This window comes from Panthera tigris, chromosome B3 (genome assembly GCF_018350195.1).
Source record: "Panthera tigris isolate Pti1 chromosome B3, P.tigris_Pti1_mat1.1, whole genome shotgun sequence".
NCBI classification, from domain to species: domain Eukaryota; kingdom Metazoa; phylum Chordata; class Mammalia; order Carnivora; family Felidae; genus Panthera; species Panthera tigris.
Window position 1 is genome coordinate 32,817,643 of NC_056665.1, and position 27,950 is coordinate 32,845,592.

Below are 27,950 nucleotides of genomic sequence, written 5' to 3' on the forward strand. Positions count from 1 at the left end.
TCAGAGAGAGATTCTAGTAGTGAACAAAGTTGGTTTTTAAAATATGCATACATATGAGGACAATATTATAGTAGTTATGAGGTAGTAGTAGCATTTAAAATGCTAATACTATAGAAAAATGTAACTCAAAATGCATATCAAATTATATTATACTTTTTAATTTCTGGTGCTCCCTTAAGCATGCACCAAATGGGAGAAGTTCTTAACACCAACAACACTATAACCTAAAATGAAGAATACACTGATCCAGCATTGAAACTATATGAAATAAAGCCTACAAGCAGCCAGATTGTCACTGATGTCTTAGAGTCCTAAATAATGTTCTGCCAACGATGACATTATTGTATAATTTATCATCTCTTAAATATAGCTACCAATTAAAAGATATTCAGACATACTATCTTCCTTCTGGTGTTTTAGCACTGCATAATAGATTCTTTCTTTATAACAAAATAACAGCATTAAATTCAAATTCAAGCTTGCTCTTTGATAATGTCTAAATCCATCTTTGTGTCCAGAAAGGTCATTTGCAGAACTTCTATTTAGTCGCTTGAGACCAAAAATCTATAATTGAGGCACTAAGTTATTACCTGGGCCTCACAAGTTCTGGCCTCAAAATTCATGACTTTTGTCAAAGATGAAATGTTAAGCATTCAACAGATGAATCATACTTTAATTATATTTCTACCTCTCCAAAGCTCTCTAAAAACAGAGCATTCAATACAACAGTACAACTCAACTGTAATGGGGACAAACTTTCTTAACCTAACTAGACTAAGATCATAACCTTGGACTTACACAGAGAATCTCTCTCCTTGAATTTAGTGTGAAACTTAAATCTTCTCTTCCTTACCCTAAATATCACACCCCCCCCCCCACCAATCACAAATCTTGTCCTCTCTTCCTTTGTAGGAACACCTACCCAACATTTATTAAATGTTGACCATTGAGGGATAAAAAGAGTTTCTCTTTCCACTGTCAATGCCCAGTGGAGAGTCTAAAACATCACATCTGATACGGCACAGAATTCTAATCAGTATCACAGATTTCATGTTTTCCTCTCTAAACTGACTCAGCACACCTCCAACAGACCAATCCTTGCGTACTACTTGTACACAAAGTGCTACTTGTTTCTTTGTGTACCTGAAAACTGTTGGGGTATTGTAGCTACTCAGTAAACGCCAATCTTTTGAGCTGGTACTAAATAATCCGGCCTATCTGGATTCTGGGATGTATATTCTTATATTCCTGCTTTCTGAAGACTGGTAAACTAAGCTGCTTGGTATTCTTCAAATGCACTTTGAGCCTTCTTACTTACACATCTGAAATGCCATCCTCTCTCATCTTTGTGTAACCTGACCAATCTACAGTCCTGCTCATCCTTCTATGTTCAGCTCAAATGCCATATTCTTCAAGAAGCCATCCTTGTCCATCAAACTAAGTAGCAATCATTTTTTTCCACTCAGAATTACAGCAGCGTTCTGGCATTTAGCACAGCTGGCACTACAGTTCTTTAGACTCATAATACCAAATTTCTACCCTGGTATTGTTCGTGGCTTTTCAGATTCAATAGATTGGCAATAATTGGAGCGACTGTAGAATATACTGTCCACAGCCAGATAACTTGGGAGAGTGAAAAGAAAGCACTTTTGGTAGTTATGCTGAGACAACAGACATCAACTAGGGCTGTCTCAGGCACACCAGATGCATGGTCACCCTGCAAAGTGGTACATATAACCAGCCTTGTCAGTAAGTACAACAACAGTAGACTCAAAGAAATGACCTTGAAATTAAGAGAATGTGGATGATCTTTGTCTTAAAAACATTAAATTTGCTAAAGTGGCACAGTGAATTCTGAAACTGAAAACATCGATACCAGTCCTGACTTTGATGCTAACTAGCGACGTGATACAAGGCATGTCACTTAACTGAGTCTCCAACTCAGCTAAACTGGACTCTATGATTTTTCTTTCTCCTGCTGGCTGCCGGGTAACTAGGAAGCTCTATTTACACAGTACACACACTCAATAAAATTCTTATTGGTTTTACAAATTTGCTTTAATATTTTAATAAACTATATGTAATTGTCTTAGCACTTATATGACATGACTCATCTCCCAGTGGGTGGGAGGGAAGCTCTAATAGAAGATATTTGAAGATAGGAAAATATTTGGAGATAGTTGCCAAATACTTTAAATACCTACTTTTTCTCTAATAGTATTTTGTTCTTAAGAAATAAACTCAAAAAGTTTTAAACTATCCTGAACAAAATAAAAATCACTATGTATATAGACCTGATTGCAATATTCCAAATTTAATTTTTAACAGATTTTTTATTTGACTTTGCAAATACTTACAAAACACTGTCCTTCCCTCCCCATCTTCAGACACTGCCAACTCCATTCCTCACATCTGAGCACAATTAACAGATTGTTGTGTAGATTTATAAAACTTTCTTATAAGCATATATACATCTACAGAGGACCCTTAAACAACACAGGTTGGAACTGCATGGGTTCACTTATACATGAATTTTTTTTTCAATAAATATATTAGAAATTATTTTGGAGATTTGTAAACAATTTGAAAAAACTCACAGCCTAGAAATAATAAAACTTTATAGCCTAGAAATATCCAAAAAAGCAAGAAAAAGTTAGATATGTCATCAATACATAAATATATGGAAATACTAGTTTATTTTATAATTTACTACCATAAAATACACACAAACTTAAAATACACCAAGGTAAAAGTAATCAGAACCTAGGCACAGTCTATATACATGGTGCCATATGCAGTTTAGAGAAATGTAAACAAATGTAAAGACAGTATTAAATTGTTACTGCTGGGGCACCTGGGTAGTTCAGTGGGTTAAGCATCAGACTTCGGCTCAGGTCATGATCTCACGATCATGCCCTGCGTCGGACTCCGTGCTGACAGCTCAGAGTCTGGAGCCTGCTTCAGATTCCGTGTCTCTCTCTTCTCTGCCCCTTACCTGCTCACGCTCTGTCTCTGTCTCTCAAAAATGAATAAAGTTAAAAAAAAATCCCTTCAGGCTCCCTGCTGTCAGCATAAAGCCCGCTTTGGATCCTCTATCCCCCTCTCTCTCTACCCCTTCCCCACTCACATGTGCTCTCTCTCTCTCAAAAATAATATGTTAAAAAATATTAAAAAATAGTTTAATGCTTTAAAAAATTTTTTAAAATAAACTGTACCTATATAAGATCAACTGCAATATATACTGTACTGTAATAATTTAGTAGCTATGTCTTGTTGCCATTGTGGTGAGCTAAGGTATTGCAAGTATCTGCTTAAAATGCTGTGTGAAGCTAATGACGGTTGTGTAACACCAATCATCTCTGTGTAAGCATTCATCTCTTCAGCAAATTGTGTACTGCAGTAAAAAGTCATCTCTCATGGTTCTCACAATTAGTAAAGTAAAGTTTTTAGGGAGTCAAAAGTTACAGGCAGATTTTTGACTGCACGGGAGTTGGTGCCCCTAACCCCTGTTCAAAGGTATTGTTCAAATATCCTTCTATCTTACCTTTCCCACAAATGAAATCAGCCTACATATACCTTTCTGCAACTTGTTTAATAATATAACTCAGATATTTTCCATATCTACCTTATATTTTAAAAGCTACCTAGTAATCCATTGCATTCATGTTATTTAATCAGCCCTCTTACTAACTGTATTGACTGAATTGTTTCCAGAGTTATCCTGGCCTAACATAAATATCTTTAAATATTTGGTAGCTATACATGCAAGATAAATTATTACAAATAGAGTTATTTGATGAAAGGGCATATGAATTCTAAATTATAAAACTGCATTTCAAAAAAATTTACACTGCCATCAAGAACATGAAAACACAAGTCTCCTCATATTCCAGTCTGATGATAACAGAGCAGGTAAAAAAAGAAGAAGAAGAAAAAAAGGAAACCTGTAAGTACCAGCATGTCCACAAATTCCATTAAGTCATAGAAAAACATGATTTCATTTCTGCAAACGAAAAGGTTAATCATGACGTGTACATGCATGTGTTAAGTATAAAATGTGCACACACATAGGCTTCTTCTAAGGCTCAAGTCTCAACTTACATATCCCATCAGAAAGGGCCTCTTTGTCCATCCTATTTAAAGTAACTCTCAGTATACCCTCAATAATTCTTTATCAGAGCGTAAAGGATTCATTTCCTTTAAATAGGCATAAAATCGATAATTACTTTATTTATTCACTTGCTCAATGTCTGTCTATGCTTAGAGTGCATAAACACTATCAGGGCAGAGAATCATGCGTGCCTGTTGGCTATTTCACCCCCACCACTCAGTGCAGTCGAATATACAATTTTAAATAGCATATAGAATTTTGCTCAACAAATAGTTACTGAATAAATACACAATGTTTGTGAACATGGGCTATCTCTAGGAAGTGAGATTAAGGGAAGGGGTAAAAGGTACATTTACTTTTATTGCAGTCAATTACGCATTCTTTTTACAGCGAACATGGATTACATTTATTTAAAACTATTTTGTGCAAGTTTAGTTTTAAGCAAACCATTTCAGATGCCTTGCAATCTGGTCACATAAGATTTTTTTCTTGTTTGCAAATTTAAATGATCTAACTGAATATTAAATAATTACTGTCTACTTGAAAAAACTCTCAAACCTTGCTTCATGAAGTTAACCTTTTTATTTTTAATGTTTACTTATTTTTGCAAGAGAAAGAGAGCAAGAGTGGGAGGGGCAGAGAGAAAGGGGGACACAGGATCCAAAGCAGGCTCTGTGCTGACAGCAGAGAGCCCAATGTGGGGCTTGAACTCATGAACCATAGGATGATGAGCTGAGCTGAAATTGGGACGCTTAATAGACTGAGGCACCCAGGTGCCCCCATGAAGTTAACCTTCTATTTTCATTTTAATTTAATGTTGACTACTAAATTCCCATTCAGTAGCTTTGCCTTTGTACATTCTTTCAAATTACGATTACCCTAGAGTTACAGAGTGCTTATGATTTACAATATGCTTTACATATACAGCTGACCCTTGAACAATATGGGTTTGAACTGCACTGGTCCACTTACACACAATTTTTTTTTTAAATAAACACAGTATAGTACCTGAAATGTATTTTCTCTTCTTTTCTTTTAAGTAGGCTTCATGCCCGGCACAGAGCCTAATGTGGGACCTGAACTCGAGACACCAAGATCAAGACCCGAGATGACATCAAGAGTCAGAGGCTCAACTGACTGTGCCATCCAGGTGCCCCTCCTTATTATTTTCTTAACAGTTTCTGTCCTCTAACTTACTTTATTGTAAGAATGTAGTCTAAAATACACATAACATATAAAACATGTGTTAATTGACTGTTTACTGCTAAAGGCTTCCAGCAAACAATAGGTTATTACTAGTTAAGTTTCTGGGGAGTCAAATTATATGCAGATTTTTGATTGTGCAGAGGTCACTGCCCCTAACCTCCATGTTGTTCAAGTGTCAATTTTATTAGTCTATTTGCCCCTCAGAAGTGTGCTGTGTAGAGATTACTGTTTATACTTATAGATAAGGGAAATGATACTCAGAGAGATTAACTACCTCATCTGTAGTGGGGCTGGGACATGAAGCCAGTAATTCAGGTTGTCTGTATGAGGTTTGTGTCATTATACACATTATGGCAGGTAACTGGCAATGCCTCAGTCTTTCTGCAAACAATGTATCTATTTTAATACAAATAACTATTTATATTTGTTTGAAATACCTATTTCAAACAAAAATATTCAAAATGCATCTCACAAGTTAGTGCATATATTTCTGTAACAGCTGCATTTAACAGAATATTTGAGTGATAAGGAAGTCATATAATCTAAATCCTCCATTTTACAGAAAATTAAAATCAGAGAATTTCAGTACCTGATCCAATCATTCAGCAAGTTAATGGCAGACAAGAACCAGAACCAAGACATTGACATTAGATGCATTTTCAGTCACATTAAGTTCCTGGACATGGAATTCATGATTAAGAAGTCAAATTTCATCATAGTTGTCTTGAGTTAAAACTTTTCTTAAATTTATAATCACTGCTACAAAAAGGTAAAATAACTGGTTAGAATTTATCCTTTGATTAAAATCAACACCAACTATCATACATCCTAGCGCTTCAGATTTAAAATATTCCACTAATGACTAATGATTTCCTGCTACCTAGCCAACTTTTAATCATGCCAGGCCTTAGTCACTTATTCCAGAACTTCTATTATTCAGTATTTACCTTAGATACTACGTGGAATTTTTTGCAAATGTTTCTGTCACACACAAAAAAAGTGAGGTTCAATATGTATCCTTATCTACCATGGCCATAATATCCTAGAAGTCATTTAATGAACTGGTGAAGTATGAATTTCCTTTACTAAAAACAAGTTCATGTTACTCCCTTTTCACCAGCCAATCTTCCCTTACTGGAACTACAACTGACAAGTATCAGACCTGATATGAATGAGTGTACAAAGAAAAACATTCTTGTGTTTTTAAATTTTAATCTTACAAGATAATTTTGGAATCTATTTTTAAATTCAAAGTGACAGGAAGAAAGGTTATTAAAAAGTTAATGGACAAAACACATTTTACTTAATTCTTACTACCTTAACTGCAATACTTCATAATGCCAATACTTAAAGTCATTCAGTAGACAATAAGACATAGAAAGTGCTTTGGCACAAAATGACAGATAATATTAATTTAACTGGAAGCAAATAAAAATAATACTGCTATAACTATTTTTAAAACTACAAGAGATTCTAAAATCGACAGCTGCTGTTCCTAGAAATGCATAAAGTAAATATTAAAAACAGCACGGGGGGTAGGGAGAGAAGAGAGGGAAACAAACCACAAGAGAATATTGAATGATAGAGAACAAACTGTGGGTTGATAGAGGGAGGTGGGAGGGGGATTGTCTAGATGGGTGATGGGTACTAAGAAGGGCACTGGTTGTGATGAGCACTGGGTATTGTATGTAAGTGATGAATCACTGAGTTCTACTCATGAAACCAATCTTGCACTGTATGTTAACCAAAAAATTTTTTAAAGTACTCCCACACACATGAAATTAAATATTTTAAGAAAGTTATGCTTGGCATTGACTCATATTGCATGAGAAATAGAGTAGAATAATGACTACTAGGGACTGAAGGCAGGGGAAATAGGGAAATGTTGGTCAAAAGGTACCAACTTCCACTTACAAAGGAGTAAGATCTGGTGCTGTAATGTGCAGCACGATGACTCTAATAAACAATACTGTTGTATTGTTGAAAGTTGTAGGAGGGGTGAGCTCACCATGTTCTCACCAGAACAATAACAAAATGGCGGTTATGTGAGGTAGAGAATGTGTTAACTAACCTTACTGTGCTAACATTTTGCAACATGTACAAATCGTCACATTATATACCTTAAATTTACACAACGTTGAATGTTAATTATATCTCAATAAAGCTGGAGGAAAAAAAAGAAAGGTATGTTTCAAACATACTCATTCTCAAATTCTAATTCCCAATTAGAAATTCTGTTTTCTAGTGTTGTTGCATACATGTTCCATATATTTTAATTATAATTACAAAGTTTCATTTAACATTCCAAGGTGATAATTAGCTTAAACCCGAACCGTCCAAATTATATCGGAGGCCAACTGTGGGTACTCGAAACTATCTTCTTGCAACGAAGCACTAGCCAGCAGACGGTAGCCAGTGGGCAGTAGAAAATTCCCCCTACAAAAATAAGGCTCAGTCTCAAAGACGCTCAAATACTTTCAATATTATTTTTAAACCTGATGCATGAAGGTAAACATCATCTTAAGATTCTTTCCACTTTCAATAATTTACTCCATGGGGTTTCTGGTATTTAAACATCTCTCGGATGTTAGCCACAAAGATGTGCTAGCAAACTCTCTTGTAGTTGGTAGTTCTTCTGTTAACAGCTCCTCTCTGGAGTCCGTCTCACCATGACACATCGAGTTACACGCTACGTCTGACGTTCTTCTGTTACCCTTATATCCTTCACTCTCCTGCCCTTCTTCTGCCTTTCTCTACCTACCCCCACTTTTTTCATTTTAAAACTTTTAACTGAAACAGACTTCCAGTGACCAGAAATAACTTAGGATCACAAAGTATCAGGGTTGAACGATTCCTATCATTTATGTCCATGTTCAGCAAACTTCTGTAAAGGGCTAGAATGAGTATTTCAGACGTGGTGGGATATGTGGTCTGTGTCTAAACTACTCATCTCTGCCATTGTAGTGTGGAAACAACTACAGACCAGACACAGACAAACAAGCTTGGCTGGGTCTCAAAGCTTTACTTACAGGAGGTTGGCTGGACTTGGCCTGTGGGCTGTTTGCCAACATCACTTTTGTCCATCCACCTTTGAATATCTCTACATCAATGTATCCCAAATTGTGCCCTTTAAGATATTAATGTGTACATAAAAACAGACAAAAGCTCCATAGTCAAACAGATTTGGGAATGCTATATACTTGCATTCTATTTTACTCTTGGAGATTCACAATGGTAATGAATGCAAAGGGAGAGGCTCCAAGCGGGCCAGTTTCGATCCTTCCTCCTCCAGGCTGCTCAGGCCTCTAGTACTTGTCCTACCAAATCAGGGGTAGCAGTGAGTCTACTGGAAATTGCTTTGTTCACTTCCTGCAATACAACCCAACTCTTATGAAGGGAAGTGTTTGTAATTCTATGACGTTTTTGGCAGAAAGTCCTCAAAATTATGTGTTTGGTGTATTTTCTAAATTTTAGCACTGAAAGATAGCTTTAGTATTAAGTTAAAAAAAAAATAAAACCTTTACTGATTATAGAAGGAACATATGGTTATTTCAGAAAACTGACAAAATATTAGTATCCAAAGATAAGCACTGTTAACATTTTGGTATGGGAATGTCTCCATATGTGTATATAATTGTTTAACTAAATTCAGATTATTTGGTATACATAACTTTCTATTTTACTTCTCTACTTGACATTACATCCGGAGATTTTCCTGATGTCATTAAAGAGTGTTCAAAGACACGGTTTTTAATGGCCAGATAACCTTTCCATCACAATGCTGTACTATAATTATTTTAACTACTTCCTCTATTTTGGGACATGTAAGTCATTTCCTATTCTTTCTCTCTTTATCCCTATCTTTTTCTTTTTAAAATACAAATGCTGATATTAACAGTCTTTGTCCAAATCATTGATTTCTTCCTTAGGAAAAATCCTAAAAGGGGCGCGCCTGGGTGGCTCAGTCAGTTAAGCGTCTGACTTTGGCTCGGGTCATGATCTCACTGTCTGTGAGTTCGAGTCCCACATCAGGCACTGTGCCAATAGCTCAGAGCCTGGAGCCTGCTTTGGATTCTGTTCTCCCTCTCTCTCTGCCCCTTCCCCGCTGTCTCTCTCTCTCTCAAAAATAAAATAATTTTTAAAAAATCCTAAAAGAACAATTAATGGGTTGAGTCAGTAATGTTTAACATATAATTGTCAAAATGGTGTTAGTAAATGATGTAACAATTTATATTTTTGCTGAGTGAAAGCAAAGCACAACCCCTAATCACACACTAACCAACCATTATAAACTAATAATTCATTAGAAGATATAAAATCTTCATTAGGCAAAAATGGCATCTCACTGACTTAATCTTGTATCTTTGATAGTGAAGTGGAACATACGTCGTGTTTAGAAATTATCCTTATCTTTGCTCTATTGTGAATTGTAAGCTTATGTTAGTTACTTGTGTGCATTCTTAGTCAGAATATTAAACTTCTTCCCTACCTTGTTTCTTCTTTTAGTTATACTTTCTATGAAGAAGAATTAAGTTTCTACACCCTAAAATACCAAATTTCCATCTGTATTCTCTCTTACCTCTTTTATATGTAAAAGCAAATGGCAAGACTCTTCTGTCATCTTTCAACATTTTTATGGATTCAATTAAAAGTTTAACTCTCTCTATATTTTATTTTGACATTAAGATAAACACATAATGTAATTCTTTACAAAACACCAATTATCCGCATATCAAGTAATCCAGGTTTCTTTCAATCCACACTGATTTGTGATTTCACGTTTTCATACATTCAAATATAAAGTGCTATTTCTGCTATATAAATTTCTTTTTCTAGCTTCTTATAGGCCATATTTTTTAAATGATGTGTATAAGACTGAGATAAAAGAGAAGATTTTTATTTTCATTTTAAAAAAATGTTTATTTTTAAAGAGAGAGAGAGAGAATGCGAAGGGGCAGAGAGAGGTAGACAGAGGATTTGAAGTGGGCTCTGTGCTGACAGCACAGAGTCAGATGGGGGGCTTGAACTCACAAGCCGCGAGATCATGACCTGAGCCAAAGTTGGACACTTAACCAACTGAGCCACCTAGGCGCCCCAATAAATGCTATCTTTAAGTAGATAAAATAAGAGGCTGAGATGTAAGTCCATAGAAAATTGTGGTGATTTAAGGTAGAAACAAGAATGAATTTTTTGATTAAGAAAATAACACATGGCAAGAAACTTACCCAAAGATTATAGTGATGGTATCCATGCAGATCTTCAAGACAGTATGCAAAGATGAACTTTAGTTGACTAAGACAATAGTCTGAAGGCAAAAAAATATGACTAGACAATATATGATCCCTTAAAACTCCACTTACTAAAGAGAGAGTTAGGGAGTTTTAATTTACAATAGTGTGAAAGACTGCCACATAAAAGTTGGGGACAAAATATTCACTACATACAAGAAAATAAAATATTTAGCTGCCTTAATTTATAGCAAGAGTTTGATTAAAACTCTTAAAAAACCTAGCAAAACCAAAGCCTGTTATGTTCTTCCTCAACCTTTTTCCTGAGCTTCTGACATGAACTGCTCCTGATTCTAGACATTTTTATCTAGTTTTCTTCTATTCTAACCTAAACTCAACACTCCTAACCAAACTAGTTCTATTACCTTCCTTTTCAAATTTATTGGCATAAAGTTGTTTCTAATATTCCCTATGTCCTCTTAAAGTCTATAGGATTTGTAATGACATCCTCCTTTTCAATCCTGATACTGATATTTTTTTGTTTTTCTTGATCAGTGTAAACATACTCCAATTAAATTTATCTTTTCAAAAAACTAGCTGTTAGTACTGTTTCTGTTTCATTTGTGTTCTTTATCATTTTCTTCTTCTGAATGCTTTAGATTTAATTCGTTTTTAATCTACCTTTTAAAAGCTTCCTTCAAAATGCCACTTTATCTGCATTCTACAAATTTTGATAAGGAGTATTTTCGTTTAGTTAAAAGTATCTTCTAATTCCTCGTGACTTGTTCTTTGACACATGGGTTATTTAGAAAGCTGTTTAATTCCCAAATATTTCTGAATTTTCTAGTCTCTGTTATTGAGTTTTGGTTTTAATGCCATTGAGGTCCAAGAATATACTTTGGATGATTTAAATGCTGTTAAATGTTTTGAGACTTGTTTTAAGGCCTAAGCCATTTACATTTAATGCAATAATTGATACATAGATTTGAATCTACTATTGCGCTAGTTGTTTTTTATCTGTCCATTTGCTCTTTGTTCCCTTTTTCTCTTTTCCTTATTTTAGACTAATTTTTAAGATTCCATTCTATTTCCACTGTTTACTTATTAGCTAAATCTCCTTTTCTACTTTTTAGTAGTTTCCCTAAGTTTTAGGATATGCATTTTTAAATTATCACAGTCTACTTCATATGTTATAATCTGATATGTAATAAAGGGATCTTACAACAGTTTATTTTTAATCCTACTGTACTTTGCTCTGTTTTGTCATACATTTTAATTTTATAGGTTATAAACTATTTTTCTTTAGACCAGAGATCAGCAAACAAGGACCTGCCACCTCTTTTTGCAAATAAAGTTTTACTGAAAAGTCGAAGTTGATTTATATGGTTGATTTCATGCTACAAGGGCAGAACTGAGTAGCTCTGACAGATACTGGCCCATAAAATTTAAAACATTTATGGTCTAGACCTTTACTGAAACATCGGTGGTCCCTAGTTTAGATAGTAAGTTATTTCATTAACTGCTGAAAATAAGAAAGAATTTTATATTTACTTTTCTGTTTTTAAACCACTCTGGCCTGTTTTGTTTTTTTGTGAAGACCTGTAAGTTTCTGTCGGGTATCATACTACTTCTACCTAAAGAACTTTAACATTACTTGTAGCACAGGTCTGCGGACAATACACTTTCTCAGCTTTTGTTCTGAAATGTCTTTATTTCACTTTAACTTTTAGAAGATATTATTTGTTGGGTATATTATTTGGGTTGACTTTCTTTCCTTATAGGACTTTAAAACTGCTCCACTGCCTTCTGGCTGGCACCATTTCTGGTAAAATGTCTGCTGTAATGTTTATTTTTGTTCCTCTATGTATTTTAATTGGCACTATATTTATTTTCTGTGTGCAATACAGATTTCCTTATACACCACGTAAAGAAAACCATCTCAAATATATCGCTGTTCTAAACCTATAATCCCCAACCACAGATGAACTGATCAAGGTGCTTCAGCATTGCCAGATTTACTCCCCTACAGGATATTCCTAGGGTTAGCTCTGCTTGGGTCCTCCTGTTCTGGCTCTTGCCTCACAATCACAGGTGAAACCAAGGGAAAACCCAGAAGCATTATGAACCAGGCAGTCCTAAGAATCAATCAAGTGATATTCTTTTGGTGCAAAAGAATCCTCAGTCCAAATAGTGGATGCAAAGTCTATTCAGGCCATGTGTCTTTTTCAAAGATTTTATTAAAGGTCTTTACAGAGCAAACTCTAGATCCAGCTTTCAAGGAGACCCTGTTATGCTGTGGGTACTGGCTACAGCATGGCAGGTAGCTCTGGCTTCCCACTCTTGTGTTCCAAGATGGGAGTGGTGGGCAATAACTCATCTTTGGGTTCCATAGTGCTCACATGATCAGGCAGGGGCTTTGTGGGGCCAGTCTTGCCATGTGAATCCCAGGGAAGCATGATCTTCATTTTGATGCCCGGCATACTCCGTCAGAGCAGCGCATGGCTATACAACAAGCAGTGTCGATGTAGTAGTTAACAGGTTCCCCACTGTGAATCATCAAGCCATCTACAAACTTCACAGATTTGGTCCTCTGTCCTCAGAGTTTCCCAGACACCACATCACAGCCTTTGGCCTCACTCTCCGTGATGAACCACACACCATAAGCAGGCCCTCCGCACAGCAAGGCATCCTAGGAGTTTTGTAACACAGAGACTGCCTGGGCAATAGCATGCAGACCTCCAGTGGCCACCTTTTTAGCATAAAGCTCTACATTGCTCTCAGGGGAGCCAAACCTCTTCTGAACCACAGTGGTCAATTCCTGGATCCACCGGCCCTTCTCACCAAGAACATTCTCTGTCCTGGTGGCCAAGATAATGATTTCAGTCCTGGTTGGTGTAACTAAGACCTCACCTCTGGAGGAGCCATCTTCAGCCAGCTCCCAAGTGACAAACTCGTTCAATCCAGCTTTGAAGAGGCCAACGGCAACAACCTTCCTCTTCTTAGAAATTCGCACCATCCTGCCACTGTGTGCCACCGAAAGGAAAAAGTCCTCTGTATCTTTTTAAAACTTTCTGGCTGCCTTCAAGGCTTCTTCATTATGTTTGGTCTTCAGTAATTTAACTATGATGCATATAGGTGTGTCTTCTTTTATTACTACTACTACCACTATTATTATTATCATTAGCTTGCGTGGGGCTATCTTAGCTTCTTTGACCTGTGGTATGATCTTGTTCATTTTTTTAATTCAAAAATTTTGGCCATTATCTATTCAAATATTTATTTTTTTCTGTTCTGTTCTTGTTCTCTTCTCTTTGTGAGGCTCCAATTTGTTAAACCATCTTATATTTTCCCATCTGAGATACTCTGTTCATTCTTTTTCTTTTATTTCAGTTTAAATAATTTATATTGAACTATCTTCAAATTGATGGATGATTTTCTCAGCTGTCGTGAGTCCAATGATCACCCTGAGTAAATGCTTCATCTCTGATACTATTATTTTTAATAATTTCCCTTCCTCTGGTTATAGAACCCTTTCACTCTCTGGACAAATGCAAATATAGTATCTTCATGGTTTCCATCTTTCTGCCAAAATTCCTCCTCTGTTCAGTCATCTACCTTTTCTACTAACTCCTTTAATATACTAATAATAATTAGTTTAAAGTCCCTGTCTGATTGTTCCAATATCTGGGCCTCCTTAATTTGGTTCTGTTGAATGTTTATCTATCAACAATGGGCCAGTTTTCCCTTGCTCTGTTTATGTCCAATAATTTTTGATTGAAGGCTGAGCAGAGACTGAGATAATTATTATTTGCACTTGGAACATGGCATATCTATTCTGTCAAGCCATTAGTGTGGAGGAGTTAAATCAATTTAGATAGGAATTGAACTCAATATAGATTTTACTATTGCTTTAGTTACCTTCAGCACACCATAGATTTCAAATTCTTCTAATGGTGGACTACCATTATCTTGTGCTTAAGAAGAGAGATAAAGGAGAGTTCTTCAATTTACCTGTTTTCCTCTCAGCTTTCAACTATTTCTACATAACTCTATGACACAGGGATCTCTATATTCTTGACCTTCCCCCAGCAGTAGAAAGCTTTTTTCGTCTATTGCTCGGTGGTAGGGCAGGTAGGATTTTCAATTGTCCTTGGTCAGCCTCAGTATTAGGCAGGTCCTGCGCATCAGAGGGTTCCTCCCTCGGGAAGCAGAAGGGTTTGGCTTCCCATCTTCCCCCCATAAATTTATGAAATAAGCTTTCGGCCCCTCCTGCACTGGTTTGAGGCTTAAAGGAGTTTGAGTAAATGAGAGGGGTTTTGTACCTATCTATCAGCAGCTACAGATTACCTCTTTTACCTCTTCACCACCAAAATGACTGTTCTTTTTTCTTTTTAACGTTTATTTATTTTTGAGAGAGACAGACAGAGATAGGGTGTGCATCGGGGAGGGGCAGAGAGTGGAGGGAGACAGAATCCGAAGCAGGCTTGAGGCTCCAAGGTATCAGCACAGAGCCTGATGTGGGGCTCAAACCCACAAACTTCAAGATCATGACCTGAGCCGAAGTTAGCTTAACTGACTAAGCCACCCAGGCGCCCCCAAAATGACTTTTCTCAAGTCTCTGACTTGCCTCCAGTCTTCACAATGAGTATCTTGTGGAGTTCCAGGGATATGTATTTGCAAGCCTGTATGAACTTCCCTTTCATCTGGGGCCCTGAGGTATTCCAAACTAGTTCATGCTTAGTCTTTAACTATCACATAAAACTTTAGCTGATTTCTTCTTATCCACTCTTACAGCAGCCAACTCTTTCGTGCTCTGCCAAAGGTGAAACAATTAATGACCCATTCCTTGGGGACAGGAGAGTGTTCAATTCTTTGGAATTTAATTTACTTGGCTGCTTTGCAAGCTCAGCTCTCTGATGGACTCAGAAAAATTATGATTTTGTAAATCATCCAGCTTTTTTATTGTAGGTGAGAGTGGGATGTTCTATGTCCACTATCTATACCTGAGTAGAAGTCCCCTTCCACTTCCGTCCACCTTCCTTTTCTATTGTGGAAAGGCATCACCACTCTTCTAGCCACCCAGAAAAAGCCCGGGAAGTATTTCTGACTTTTCTATAATAATGATAATGTTTAATATCCAATCAGTTGATAAAGTCTGGATTAAATAAATCACTAATATACATATATATATATATATATATTTTTTTAACGTTTATTTATTTTTGAGACAGAGACAGAGCATGAACAGGGGAGGGGCAGAGAGAGAGGGAGACACAGAATCTGAAACGGGCTCCAGGCTCTGATCTGTCAGCACAGAGCCCGACGCGGGGCTCGAACTCACAGACCGTGAGATCGTGACCTGAGCCGAAGTCGGACGCTTAACCGACTGAGCCACCCAGGCGCCCCATATATTTTTTATTAGGATCCTTTCTATTTTTCTAGTATAACTACTTACAATGGTCTTTTTATAACAATATTCCTTCAACTAGATGCCCCCTTCAATCTGCCACCTATTTCTTTTCTTGGGTGTGTGGGATGGTTGTATTTTCATTTTTTGGCTTTTTACGTTTTTATTTTAATTCATTAGTTAGCACACAGTGTTGTATTAGTTTCAGATGGACTTCTTCTAAATAAACCTGACTGTGTCATCAGACTGCCTAACTACAGTATTGTTTTGACTATTTACAATCAAGGCCATGATCATTCTGATCTTATTCTGTCTTTACAGGCTACCTTCCTACAGGTATAGGTATTCTACTCTATTTCCATACTGACCCAAGCCCTTTTTTTAACATTTGGAAATCTTATAATTCAAGGCCTATTACAAAGGGGACACTTTCCATGAAAAAACATCCATGATCGCACAGACAGAATTCCTCTCTTCCAAACTATATGCTGCATTACTGCTTTATTTGTACTATAAAAATAACACTTATTATGGACTAGTATTAAATTGTACACATCTCTTACATCCTTTACAATATTATAAACTCCAGACAGAGATCAGACCTTATAAACTGTTATATTCTCTTTTTAGCTTTTCCACATACATATTTATCTTGCAAATTAAAAAAGCAAAATTAATAACATGCCACTTCCTTCCTTATAATCCATGCATTCTTAATTCATCCCTGACAAGGCTACTAAAAAATTTTGCCAGCCCAGAAATGTTGTCTGGTTTTGAAATGTTGTCTCAAAAAGGAAAAAAAACACACACTGCAACTATAATGATCATGCCACCCATTTTCAGAGGAAAACCCAATTAGGTTTAGCTTAGGGACCTCCTGGCAAAGCCAACCATCTTTACTATTAAATCTGTAATGGTGATCCCAAACACAAATATACTGAAATCTCTTTATTTATTAGTTCCACGTAAATCACCCCAAGAGACTCACAAATTTTACCAAGGGAAACCACTGCCGCTGATAAAAAGAAACAAGCCTATCTACCTTCGTGCCTGGTTTGGTAATCATACTCAGGCACTTTGCCAAGATGGAAAAGTAAGAAGTTTCTACTAAATCATTTTCAATAAATAGGGAAAGGTATAGTCACAAACAGATACAGGAAGAAAAAGAACAGCTCTAATATTTTATTCCTTTTTGTAACAGTACTCTTAAATACATTTTCGAGAAAGAGCATGTAAAAATCCTCTATGCTATTTTAGTGAAAAGCCGGGGTGGGCGCCATCTTTGCCACTTAGCTTTCCCAACGAGGCTCTGTGGCTGGGGCCACACTGGAACCTGAGCTTAATTGGACTCAGATACCAGATGACATGTCAAAAGCTTTATCTTCTCCATGTACTCTTGAGAACTGCACAAAATGAAAAATGCTCCTCGCTAAAACAAACAATACATCCAACAGGTATCCTTATCAATTTGACACAGAACTGTTATCCAACAATTCAACTTCTAGTAATTTAGTGTGAGAAAATAATCATGTAAAGAAGCTCAGCACAGCACTGTTCATAATGGTAAGATATAAGAAACAATTTAAATATTAATAGGGAATCACTTATACAAAACAAAGTGCATATATACTGTTCAACAGTGGAAAATGTTGACATAGATCTATGTGTTTACTGACATGAGAAGATGTCCACAGCATGCTGTTCTAAGCAAATGTGTTATTCAACCACATACACATCTGTTCATGCTCATATGTAGTACTCCTAGAAGGCACGATATGGGGCATGTGCCATTACCAATTTATTGCCTCTCAACTCCGAAGTCATACTTTATTGCCTGCTCTGCAAAAATGAAGCTGGCCCGTTTATCTACCTTTCCTCTGCAGCGGACATATGTTTTAAATTTTATCAGTATAGGGTGCTTCTCCCAACACTCCAACCCCTCAGGTGGTTTTGTAGCAGAAAGCCTTCAGGGAGACATCCCCTTGTGACTGGTCTTCTCTAGCACACTAGATACTGGGTTTTGAGCAGGGTTTGACAGCATAATAGCACAGCAATTACTCTGTTGTCCAGTGAGACATGGCCACACTCTCTCCAACACGGTCTGGATTTTAGTCCTGAGGGGTTGAACACTCTCTCTCAGACCTACAGGTTGTGGCTGCTCTTTATATCTGCCATTCTTATATTCACTAGAGTTCTCTTTACTTCTTGCTAGCCAACCCTTTGTTAATTTAATCCCATTATAGTTCATAGTTCTGTGTATTAACGATCATCTGTTCAAATTATTGTGTGGTTTCCCCATCGACTTTGACTGATATAGAGTAGGGGTTTTTTTCCCCCTTTTTACTTTTCAATGTTGTCTGGTCTTATAATAAGCAATTTTTGTGCATGATAATCAGAAAAGGCAAGTTATTTTTATTTTGGAAAAATTTAATGTAAAATAAACATTACCTCAAGTAAAGTTTTTCTATTTTAATAGAGCAGAAATATATTTGTAAAATTAAAGTAACTGAAATGTGAAGAACATTCATGTAAGTCTGTAATTTTACAGTTTTCCTTTTCAACATTCTCCAAAGTTGTGTTTCTAGGCCATTTTAAGCAACAGAAATTATTTAGACTGCTTTCTCTTCCTCTTCGCTATGCCATACACTGGCCTTTACAAACAGGATATTAATCATGGGGTATCCCAGAGTAATAGGTACTGTGACAGGTACTAGTTCCTCGACACAGTCAGCCTCTTTCATTTTACTATTTCAGCCCCTCTTACCATGTTCAAGGATTATCAGTTGGGCTCCAGCTTGTACATTTCCAACATCATTCTCAGCAATGCATTGGTAGAACCCTTCATCTGATTTCACCAGACCCAAAACTTGAAGATTATGTTCCTTCTGAGAAAGAGAAACATAAACAAAATGTTATGATTCAACTGATGAACATTAGTTGAAAATCTCAAGAGGATGCTCTTTCTGGGGAGGAAGAACAAGTAAAATTGTATGATTCAGCTATCAAAATATCTATGTACCTGTGAACTGAATTTTATTGACAAGGTACTGATTTAACTGCCTAGTACAGGAAACACTGTAACTAACCAATTAAGAACTTAATCCTTATAGAAAGTAATACCTACAATGTTTGAAAACCTACATCTTTGTCTGGAAAAATACCTGACATACAATACCACGTGACCACAGCAAAAGTCTGAATTTATGAATTCAAGGCACTTTCTTAAAATTATCTCTAATATCATTAGTTGTAACAGATTAGACCACAATAAGTTAAGTGAGGCCACATATATACGGCTTCCCTTAAATTATAAAGTAATATAAATGTCAAATACTGTTGTTATTAATATGGTTTTAAGATTTTTAAGAATACTGTGAAAATGATAAAAGAGTAAAAAAATGCCAATTTAGCTGTAACACACTGCTTTTTAATCAAACACTTGTGAATTACTTTTTATAACATACAAGATTATGCACTTCAAAACAGAAACTATATTCTTACTAAGAATGAATCACTAATGAGAGAAATTTATAATAAGACATTATATCATTAACAACCATAGTTACTTCTGATTATTTCTATGAATGTCATATATGTACCTTAAGATATGAATCCTTATTACCAAAACCTAGACATTTCTATTACTAGGATTAAAACAATGATAACAGTAGACAATATTTACTAAGCATTTAACCCTATATAAAAAACAAAAAACAATTAATGGCTCGGTATTCTTAAATAAATTTAATGCTATTTAATTCTTAAGGATTTTTTTTTATCTATTGTCACAACCCTGGGTCATACTTATTTTGAAGGGCCTAGAATCAGTATATATGAAGGACAGATGCTGCTCTTTGAATAGAGATATGAAGAGAGCAGGTGCACACACAGGATAATCATTACCAAGAAAATAGTGACAGCTGTCTTTAAAAGTGCTAGCATGTCTGAGTAGAAATACTAGACTGCTGATCAGATCTGGATCTTAGGCTTACTTCAACTACTGACATGCTATGCGATCCCATAAAAACTACCAAAACATGTCTAGGCTCAGCTTTCTTATCAGCCAATGAAGAGATTACGTTCTGTAGTATTTTTCTATCTTCATCTGCGGTACATAAACTGGCATGTGGAAGACAACAGATCTCTTAGTGACTGCATTTAAAGACACGCAAAGGGGCGCCTGAGTGACTCAGTTGGTTAAGCGTCCGACTCAGCTCAGGTCATGATCTTGCGATTCATGAGTTCAGGCCCCATGTCGGGCTCTGTGCTGACAGCTCAGAGCCTGGAGCCTGCTTCCGATTCTGTCTCTCCCTCTCTCTCTCCTCCCCCACTCAAGTTCTGTCTCTCTCTCTCTCTCTTTCAAAAATAAACATTAAAAAAATTAAAAGAAAATAAAGACATGTAAAGGTTTCAGAGATAAGCATCCTCTGAAAAATACTTACTACAATCTTAAAGTAATCACTTGGGATAACCACATCTCCATTCTTGACCCACTTCACGGTTGGAGTCGGTTTCCCAGTCACTTCACATTCGAATACGATATCCATGGACTCATGAGCATATATATTCGTCGGCTGTTTCAAGAATTCTGGTTGGACTTTAAAATAGAAAGGAAATTAGGATATTAATAAAAATAAATATAGCTAGCTATTCACATTTCAAATAATTTTTTAAATCATAGAATTCACAGGATTTTTACTTATTATTTGAGGGTTTCACATAGTTTTACAAAAGCATGTAACATATATTCAAAACATTTGTTGGAACTCCATACATATCTTTACGAATTGTATTTTGGTACAATTAACTGGAAAGATAATTATAAAGATAATTTCTGAGATTCCTTGTTGATAAATATATATTAAGTGGACTATACTGAAGAAATTGATGATATGAATATTCTAAACTGTCTAAAAATGAGTATTAAAAGACTACTTCCCTAACGTTTATACCATTTCGGAAGAACCATAACCAAAATTTTTTTAAAAACTGAGAAAACTAACATTATTTTTCTTGTCAGTCAGCTGAATAAGTAACAACAACAACAACAAACACCAAAAAAAAAAACCCAAAAAGGGAATACAAATGTCATATTAGAGGTCTTAAGTAGTTCACTCATGTAACATCCCTCATTGGTAACATCCCTCATTGCATGATATAGTTTTCAAGGGTGGGAGAAAGAGTGGCAGGACCTTCGGCAGAAAAAGTCTGAACATTCCAGTATCTCTCTCTCCCTGCCCTAAAGTTGTAAATCACTGACTTACAAATAACAGAGGAAGACTGAATTAGAAGGATAAGAATAGATCATTTAGTCAACCTCCAACCTAACATTGCAATTTCCTATACAACATCCTTGACAAGGGGTCTCATTAATCCCTATTTCAAAATTTCAAATGATAAGCCTCCCTGTATCAGAAAGCAGCAAGTTCCACTGTAGGGTAGTTCTATCAAATGAACAACCATGACAACAGCAAGGGTTTTTGTTTTTGTTTTTAATGGTTGAGCTAAAATGTGCTTAGCCTGCTGGGATTTTGATTGGGATTGTTAAATTTGTGGCAATTTGACATCTTAACTATACTGAGTCTTCCTTTCCCTGAATTTGGTTTACCTTTCCATTTATTTAGTTCTGTGGTTTCTCTCATCATTGTTGCCTAGTTTTCAATATACAAATCTTGTTCATACTTTTTTTAGGTATTTCCCTAAGGATTCTGGTGCTACTTTTTTCATACTTAATTTTTTATTTAGTTTCCAATTGTTCACTGCTAATATGATTTACGTATATAACTTTTTATCCTATGCTCATGCTGAACTCACTCATTAGTTCTAGTAGCTTTTTATAGACAATTGGGGGATTATCTACATAAACAATCAGGTTGTCTGTGAATAGAGACAGTTCTATTTCTTCTCTTCCAATCTGCTTTGGTCTTTTTTTTCATTTTCTTGCCTACTCCACTGGCTAGAGGGCTAGACTGGGGCAGGTCCTGGGAACAAATCCAGGGTTAATGAAGAGTAAGAGTAGAGTAGAGCAAGTAGGTAGAACCCCAGAAACTGGTAGGAGCCAAGGATGGAAAGAACACATGATCTTAAGAAGCAACTTCCTGCTCATTATCAGTCAGACCCATGGTACCCCAGCAGGTTAACTTTCCACACACAAGCTCAGGTCTGTGGAATCTAGAAGATCTCCTGTGGACCAGTCTGGCCCATGGCTGTGTTCTCTGGCAGCAATTATACCCTCTCTGAGGTCTGAATTGCAACCTTAGACTGGGATGCCCTTTTCCAAGTTTGTTTGCTCCTTTTGCTCTAGAGGTAGTACCTGATCCTTCAGTATTCCTTAGAGTCCTTTGTCCTTTTTAGTAGTTAAAACATTTTTACTAGTTAATAATTCTTTATATTAATATTTCTTTGTTCAAATTCCTGGTGTGATTTTTGGCCCCTGACTGGACCCGGGCTAATACACTAATGTAAGTCTCATACACGCTGCCAATATTTCTTCCCAATTTTTTCTTTTGTCTTTTAACTTAAGGCACCTGTTGTTCTACCAAAATTGTCAATTTGTATGTGGTAAAATTTATCAGTTCTCCCTTTTTTGGCATCTATATTTTGTTATTCTTGCTTCAAAGGTTTTCCCTGCCTCCATACTATAAAAATATTCACTTGCAATTTCTTCTAGTATGTCTGGGAAACAATCTGGACATCACCAAGTATCCAGCTTTACATTTTTCTAAATGGCAACCTCAGTAATCCCAAAAACATTACATGATTTGAAATCGTTTTTTGGTTTTAACTTTAAAAAAAAATTTGTTTTGAGATAGAGAAAGAGAGAGAGAGAGAGAGAACGAGCAGGGGAGGGGTAGAGAGAAAGGGAGAGAGAATCCCAAGCAGGCTCCATGCTGGCAGCACAGAGCCCGATGTGGGGCTCAATCTCACAACCCTGAGATCATGACTGAAGCTGAAATCAAGAGTTTGACACTCAACTGACTAAGCCACCTAGGCACCCCAAAATCGTTTTAATATTAAAATCCTATGTATTCTTGAGGGGCAGTTATTTCTGGATACTATGTGGTTGCCCTGATCTGTCTATTCCTGCACTAGAACCAAAAACTTAATGACTGTAACTACACATTTTAAAATATTTATTTCCTCAAAACTTTCCTCATATTGTTAGTTTTTTGTTTTGTTTTGTTTTGTTTTGAATTCCAGATGAATTTAGACTCACCTTTGGTCAAGTTTATCTGCTCTTTCTCAAAGAAAGCATACAAACAAGAACAACCCAGAGTTTTCATTTTAGTGCAATAAATTTTAGATGCAGGAAAAAATAATGTATTTTCAATCCTGAGTGTTCCCTATTTAAGATCAGATGTTTAAGCTTATTTGAATATTATTCAATAATGATTTACTTTAAAGGCACTGCAATGACTGAAGTCAAGAGATTTACACGAGTTTTAGTTTTACCAGTAGACATTTTGTTGGCCATGGGTTTCAGTCTGCTCCTATACTAAATAAGGAACTCAACTGGACTATTCCTAAATACACCAAGGTCTCTAACCAACTGCAACATGATGATTTTGGTTTATGTATCTGATGTATGATAATAGCTAACATTCATGAGTACCTTCCACTTCTTATCATTATCTCCCACAACAACCCTACTATTTAGGTCCATTTTATAGACAAGGATACTAACACACCGAGAGGCTAAGTAGCTCCATCAGGTCACAAGGCTTAGTCAGTGACAGATCTGGATTTTGAACCTAAGCAGTCTGACTTTAAACCCTATGTTCTAACTTTTTACTTTAGAGAAAGTAATAATAAACCCCATGTACTGTCATATAGCTTCCACAATTATCAACTCATAGCCAGTGTATTTCATCATCTATATCCTAACCTACCCCATGTCTTTCCCCAGGTTACTCTGAAAGCAAATCCCGGGTATCACTTTATTATATATAAGTATTTAAGTAAATTCCTCTATAAAACAAGAATTCCCATTTCTAAACAAAACTATAATACCATCATCAGGTTGGTATCCACAATAATTTCTCAATATCATCAATTAGCCATCAATTAGTTAATTTTACTAACTGGCCTACATTTAAAAAAATGATTTATTTGAATTGGACAAACAAGGTACATTCATTGGTATTAATCTGTTGCTTACTTTTCTTTTAACCTACATGTTTCCTCTTTATCTCCTATCTTTGTTTGCAATTAATTTGCTGTAGAAATCATCTGCTCTATAAAGTTTCTTGCAGTCTGTCTTTTGCTGACTGCATGCCATGGTGGTATTTAAACACATTCGTCCTGCATTTAGCAGTTAAATGTAGAAGCTTGACTGGAGTTAGGCTCCTTCTTATTTTTTCAAGTCTATTTCATAAGTAGTGCCATGGTCCTTCCGTCAGGAGAATTCGTAACGTGTGACCATCTCTCTTTTTGTGATGTTAGCAGTCTTATATACTGTGAAATAATAATATTCTTATTCTGTCATTCTTTCTATAAAAAAAATCCCATCAATTATTTGGTTATCCTTAAATATACCTCTCAAAGAAAGAGCAGGATAAATGTTTGATTTCTTCCCTTATCAATTTTTCAAAATAATGGTCTGGCTCTCTAATATTCTCCCAACTGAAGGGAATCACTGAAGGGTTTTTTAAAAAGTACTCTTATGATTTCATGGATTAAAATAAATTTGATTTGTTTCAATCCATGCAAGTTATTATTCTTTTGATTCACAAACTATCCCCCTTTCTGACTACTGGAAGCCTGAGTCCACTGAAAGTTCCTGAGTCCTTTTTGACATGATCCTAGTGGTCTTTGGTATTTTCTGGTCACAGTTTTAGGCCCTATTTGTGGACAAAACTAGCAATTATATACTTTTTAAATATAAAATTGATCATGATTTCATTCTGTTCTCCAATTAAATTCAAAACCATAGGTTTTAACTAGATCATAATAATTTCACATCTGTATTTCTTTTCTCTCATACTAAAAATCCATTCTCACTGACACCAACTCATATGTTTTATCTTACACTCAGTAGGCTCAGAATAATGATACCAATGTTTCCACCAACAATATAATACCAGAAAGCAGCTCAAGATTTTTGTAGTTTTTTTTGTCCTCAGCATATATCCCATTAGATATATATGGTCCAATTGGCATTTTTTACATTTATTTGTAATAATAACTTTCTTTTTTTTAAGTGTTTATTTGAGGGAAAGAGAGAGAATGAATCCCAAGTGGTCTCCATGCTGTCAGTGTAGAACTCCACTTGGGGCTCAATCCCACAAACCTGTGAGGTCATGACCTAAACTGAGCCACCCAGGCGCCCCTGTAATAACTTTTACTTGGAATTGTAACTTTCTGTGTGGCTACACTACCAACTAGATACACATTTGGAGTCATTTGTTTCATTCTACTTTCCCCTTTCTGAAATTACTTCGTAAAATCTACAAAAGGAAGGTATACTCAAACAAGTCTTGCTTCTACCCCTGCTTTCTCCACCCTGTTCTCTCTCTTCCCCTATAGGTAGCCATTAAAAAAATTTTTTTAAGGTTCAGCCTCCCATTTTAAACCTTATAAGCAAACACACACAATTTGTCCCCACCTCTCTTCTTCAGATTAAATAGTAATGAGGGAGTGGCTAAGGACAAAGTACAAGCTAGCAGACCACCCCCTTCCCCCACGGTGGGATACGTGTGATATTCCTCAGGCACTCCTTGTTGCCCAAGAACAAAGGAAAGGAAACAAAACAAATGGCCAACTGATAGAGATCACAGTCATACAGGACAGGAGTCTCCATCAGTTTGCAAATATCTTAGTAAATTACAAGAAAAAGGCAATCTTATCAATAACCTGATCTCCAGAAACTGTAGACTCAGTTTCCTGGAACTCTAACATCACCCTTCCATAGTGATGTAGGGAACACAGGCAAGAAGGAAATAGCAGGTAAAATTAAATTCCCTTATAACCTGCAGCCCATTGACAAATACTTGAGGCAAATACAGAGTATAACATTTCTCCAGGAATCCTCTGCTGTCACAATGTTAATGCCTTACTAGGGGGGAAACAACCAGCTTGATAATAGCAATGCCTCAATTTTAAGAGTCCTCTTTAGCATGTCAAAGTCCCTCTGGAGGCCTCCCATATGCCTTTACCTCCCCAACTCCACAGTATAAAACCAGCCATTCTTCACAACCACAGTGCAGCTCCTTCTGCCCACAGGTCCTGTCCCGGTGCTTTAATAAAATCACCTTTTTGCATCAAAGACGTCTTCAAGAATTCTTGGCCGTCAGCTCTGGACCACCCCATCGTCACCCCAAAACCTCATCAGTAACACACTGAACAATCTTTGTCTGCCTTTAAAGCCTGCAATCTTAACTACTAGGGTATCATGTTTCTGAGGAAATGATGTATTTCTTGAGTCTCAAGGACTGAGACTCCCCGTAAGGCAGAGTAAGTAATTCTGGAAAACACAGCAAAATCCTCTTCAAAAAATCCCAATTAATATGATTTTAGCATGCATTTTTAGTAAACAGACTTTCAAAGACTATTAGAAAAAAATTATCACAATGTTCAATTCATCATTTACTTTTTCCCTTTCATGAATTACAAAATATAGCCTTTAAAATGTGCTCTGGATTTTAACTTCTCTGTAGATAGTATTCACACCAATTAAACACAATGTAAGGGCAGATGTTTGTGGTTGGGAAGTTAAATTGATAACCAGAGAGCAAATGAGTCAATTACCATAAGAAAATAAGCGTCGTAATGGAAGATTATGCATTTTGTTACCAAAGAGATAATTAAGCTTCAAATTCTCTTTGACAGCTCCCTATCCCTTCTAATGCCATCATCATTACAAGAATAATTTTAATTGCTAAATGCACAAGTAGAATTTAATACTAAAACATATTATACTTGCAAAATTCTTTTGCTGGAAACATCACTTAATTCCATCACTGTTTTGCAACGTTGGAAATTACCACTCAATTCAAACAGAAAACAATGTAGGGCCAACAGCAATGTTTCAAGGTTACTTTATTATGCTCTTATTTGGAAGATTATAACAGTTTTCATTTACATTACCTCTGAATTGTTGGAATTTCTATTGTTGCATTTTAAAGGTTTAAGCATTGGAATTCCTAAAAAGCTCTTTAAGTAGAGAAATAAATCAATTCTGTCCATTTTACTTAAACTGCACACTTGCTGCTCTTAAGCTTCTTTTCAATTATTCACAAAATTACATGTAAGTCCTTAAAAAACAACTACAACAAAAAAAAACCCCAACAAATAAAACCCAAGCATTTTAACAGGCTTAAATTCCTTGAGGATGTCATTTGGCAATCTAATCAACAAGTCTGCTTTAAGTACTGTCTCAACTAACAAAGCAAAAATACATTAGAGCTCTCCAACATTTCTCAAGAAAGCCTCTCCTTCCAAAGAAAGTGAATAGGTTTTCCTTACTCTCCAGGAGGAAATTATAACTATGGAGCAACATTGTGACAAAGTTGCCATATGACCTTGAAATTTTGTCTCCTTCCTTGCCAGGCCTCCAGCTTCATCACATTTCCTTAATTCTCCCCCTCAAGTTATCTAACAGGTACTCAGTTGTCCTTAGGATCTTAACTAAAAACATTTCCTGATCCACTTCTCCCCCAGTTTTTGGCTATCACTGCCCTATTTACCATTGAAAACCCAGCAGATCTATTTACCGTTGGCTATCTTGGCTATCACTGCCCTATTTATCATTGAAAACCCAAACAGATGCTCAATGTCTATTTGTCAGCATGAATGGTTATTTGAATTCTAAAACTTCCATTAATCAGCAGAAGATGCTCAGATAAGAATTTTTCTCAAGGATTCTCAAGTTTTTCACAGATTCAATGTTTCATACCATTGTTTCTCCAACAAGAGTTCATAAATTTATTCTTTGCTATCTGTGAATTTTCTGCATGAATTTTAAATGTTTATGATAATGTAAAAATTTAATAAGCATGTT

The 27,950-nt window shown here is 36.1% G+C and overlaps 1 protein-coding gene and 1 pseudogene across 7 annotated transcripts in view; both read right to left on the bottom strand.

The window, feature by feature from the left end:
* Positions 1 to 27,950, bottom strand: part of NEO1 (neogenin 1) — a 235,704-nt gene that overhangs the window by 88,619 nt on the left and 119,135 nt on the right. For all 7 annotated transcript variants that reach the window (XM_042988437.1, XM_042988434.1, XM_042988439.1 and 4 more), the window contains 2 exons: positions 20,395 to 20,549; positions 18,717 to 18,837 (listed from right to left, as the gene is read on the bottom strand). In XM_042988437.1, coding sequence (XP_042844371.1) covers positions 18,717 to 18,837; positions 20,395 to 20,549 — 276 coding nt within the window. The remainder of the gene's footprint in view (positions 1 to 18,716; positions 18,838 to 20,394; positions 20,550 to 27,950) is intronic.
* LOC107179849 lies at positions 12,834 to 14,049 on the bottom strand (annotated as a pseudogene).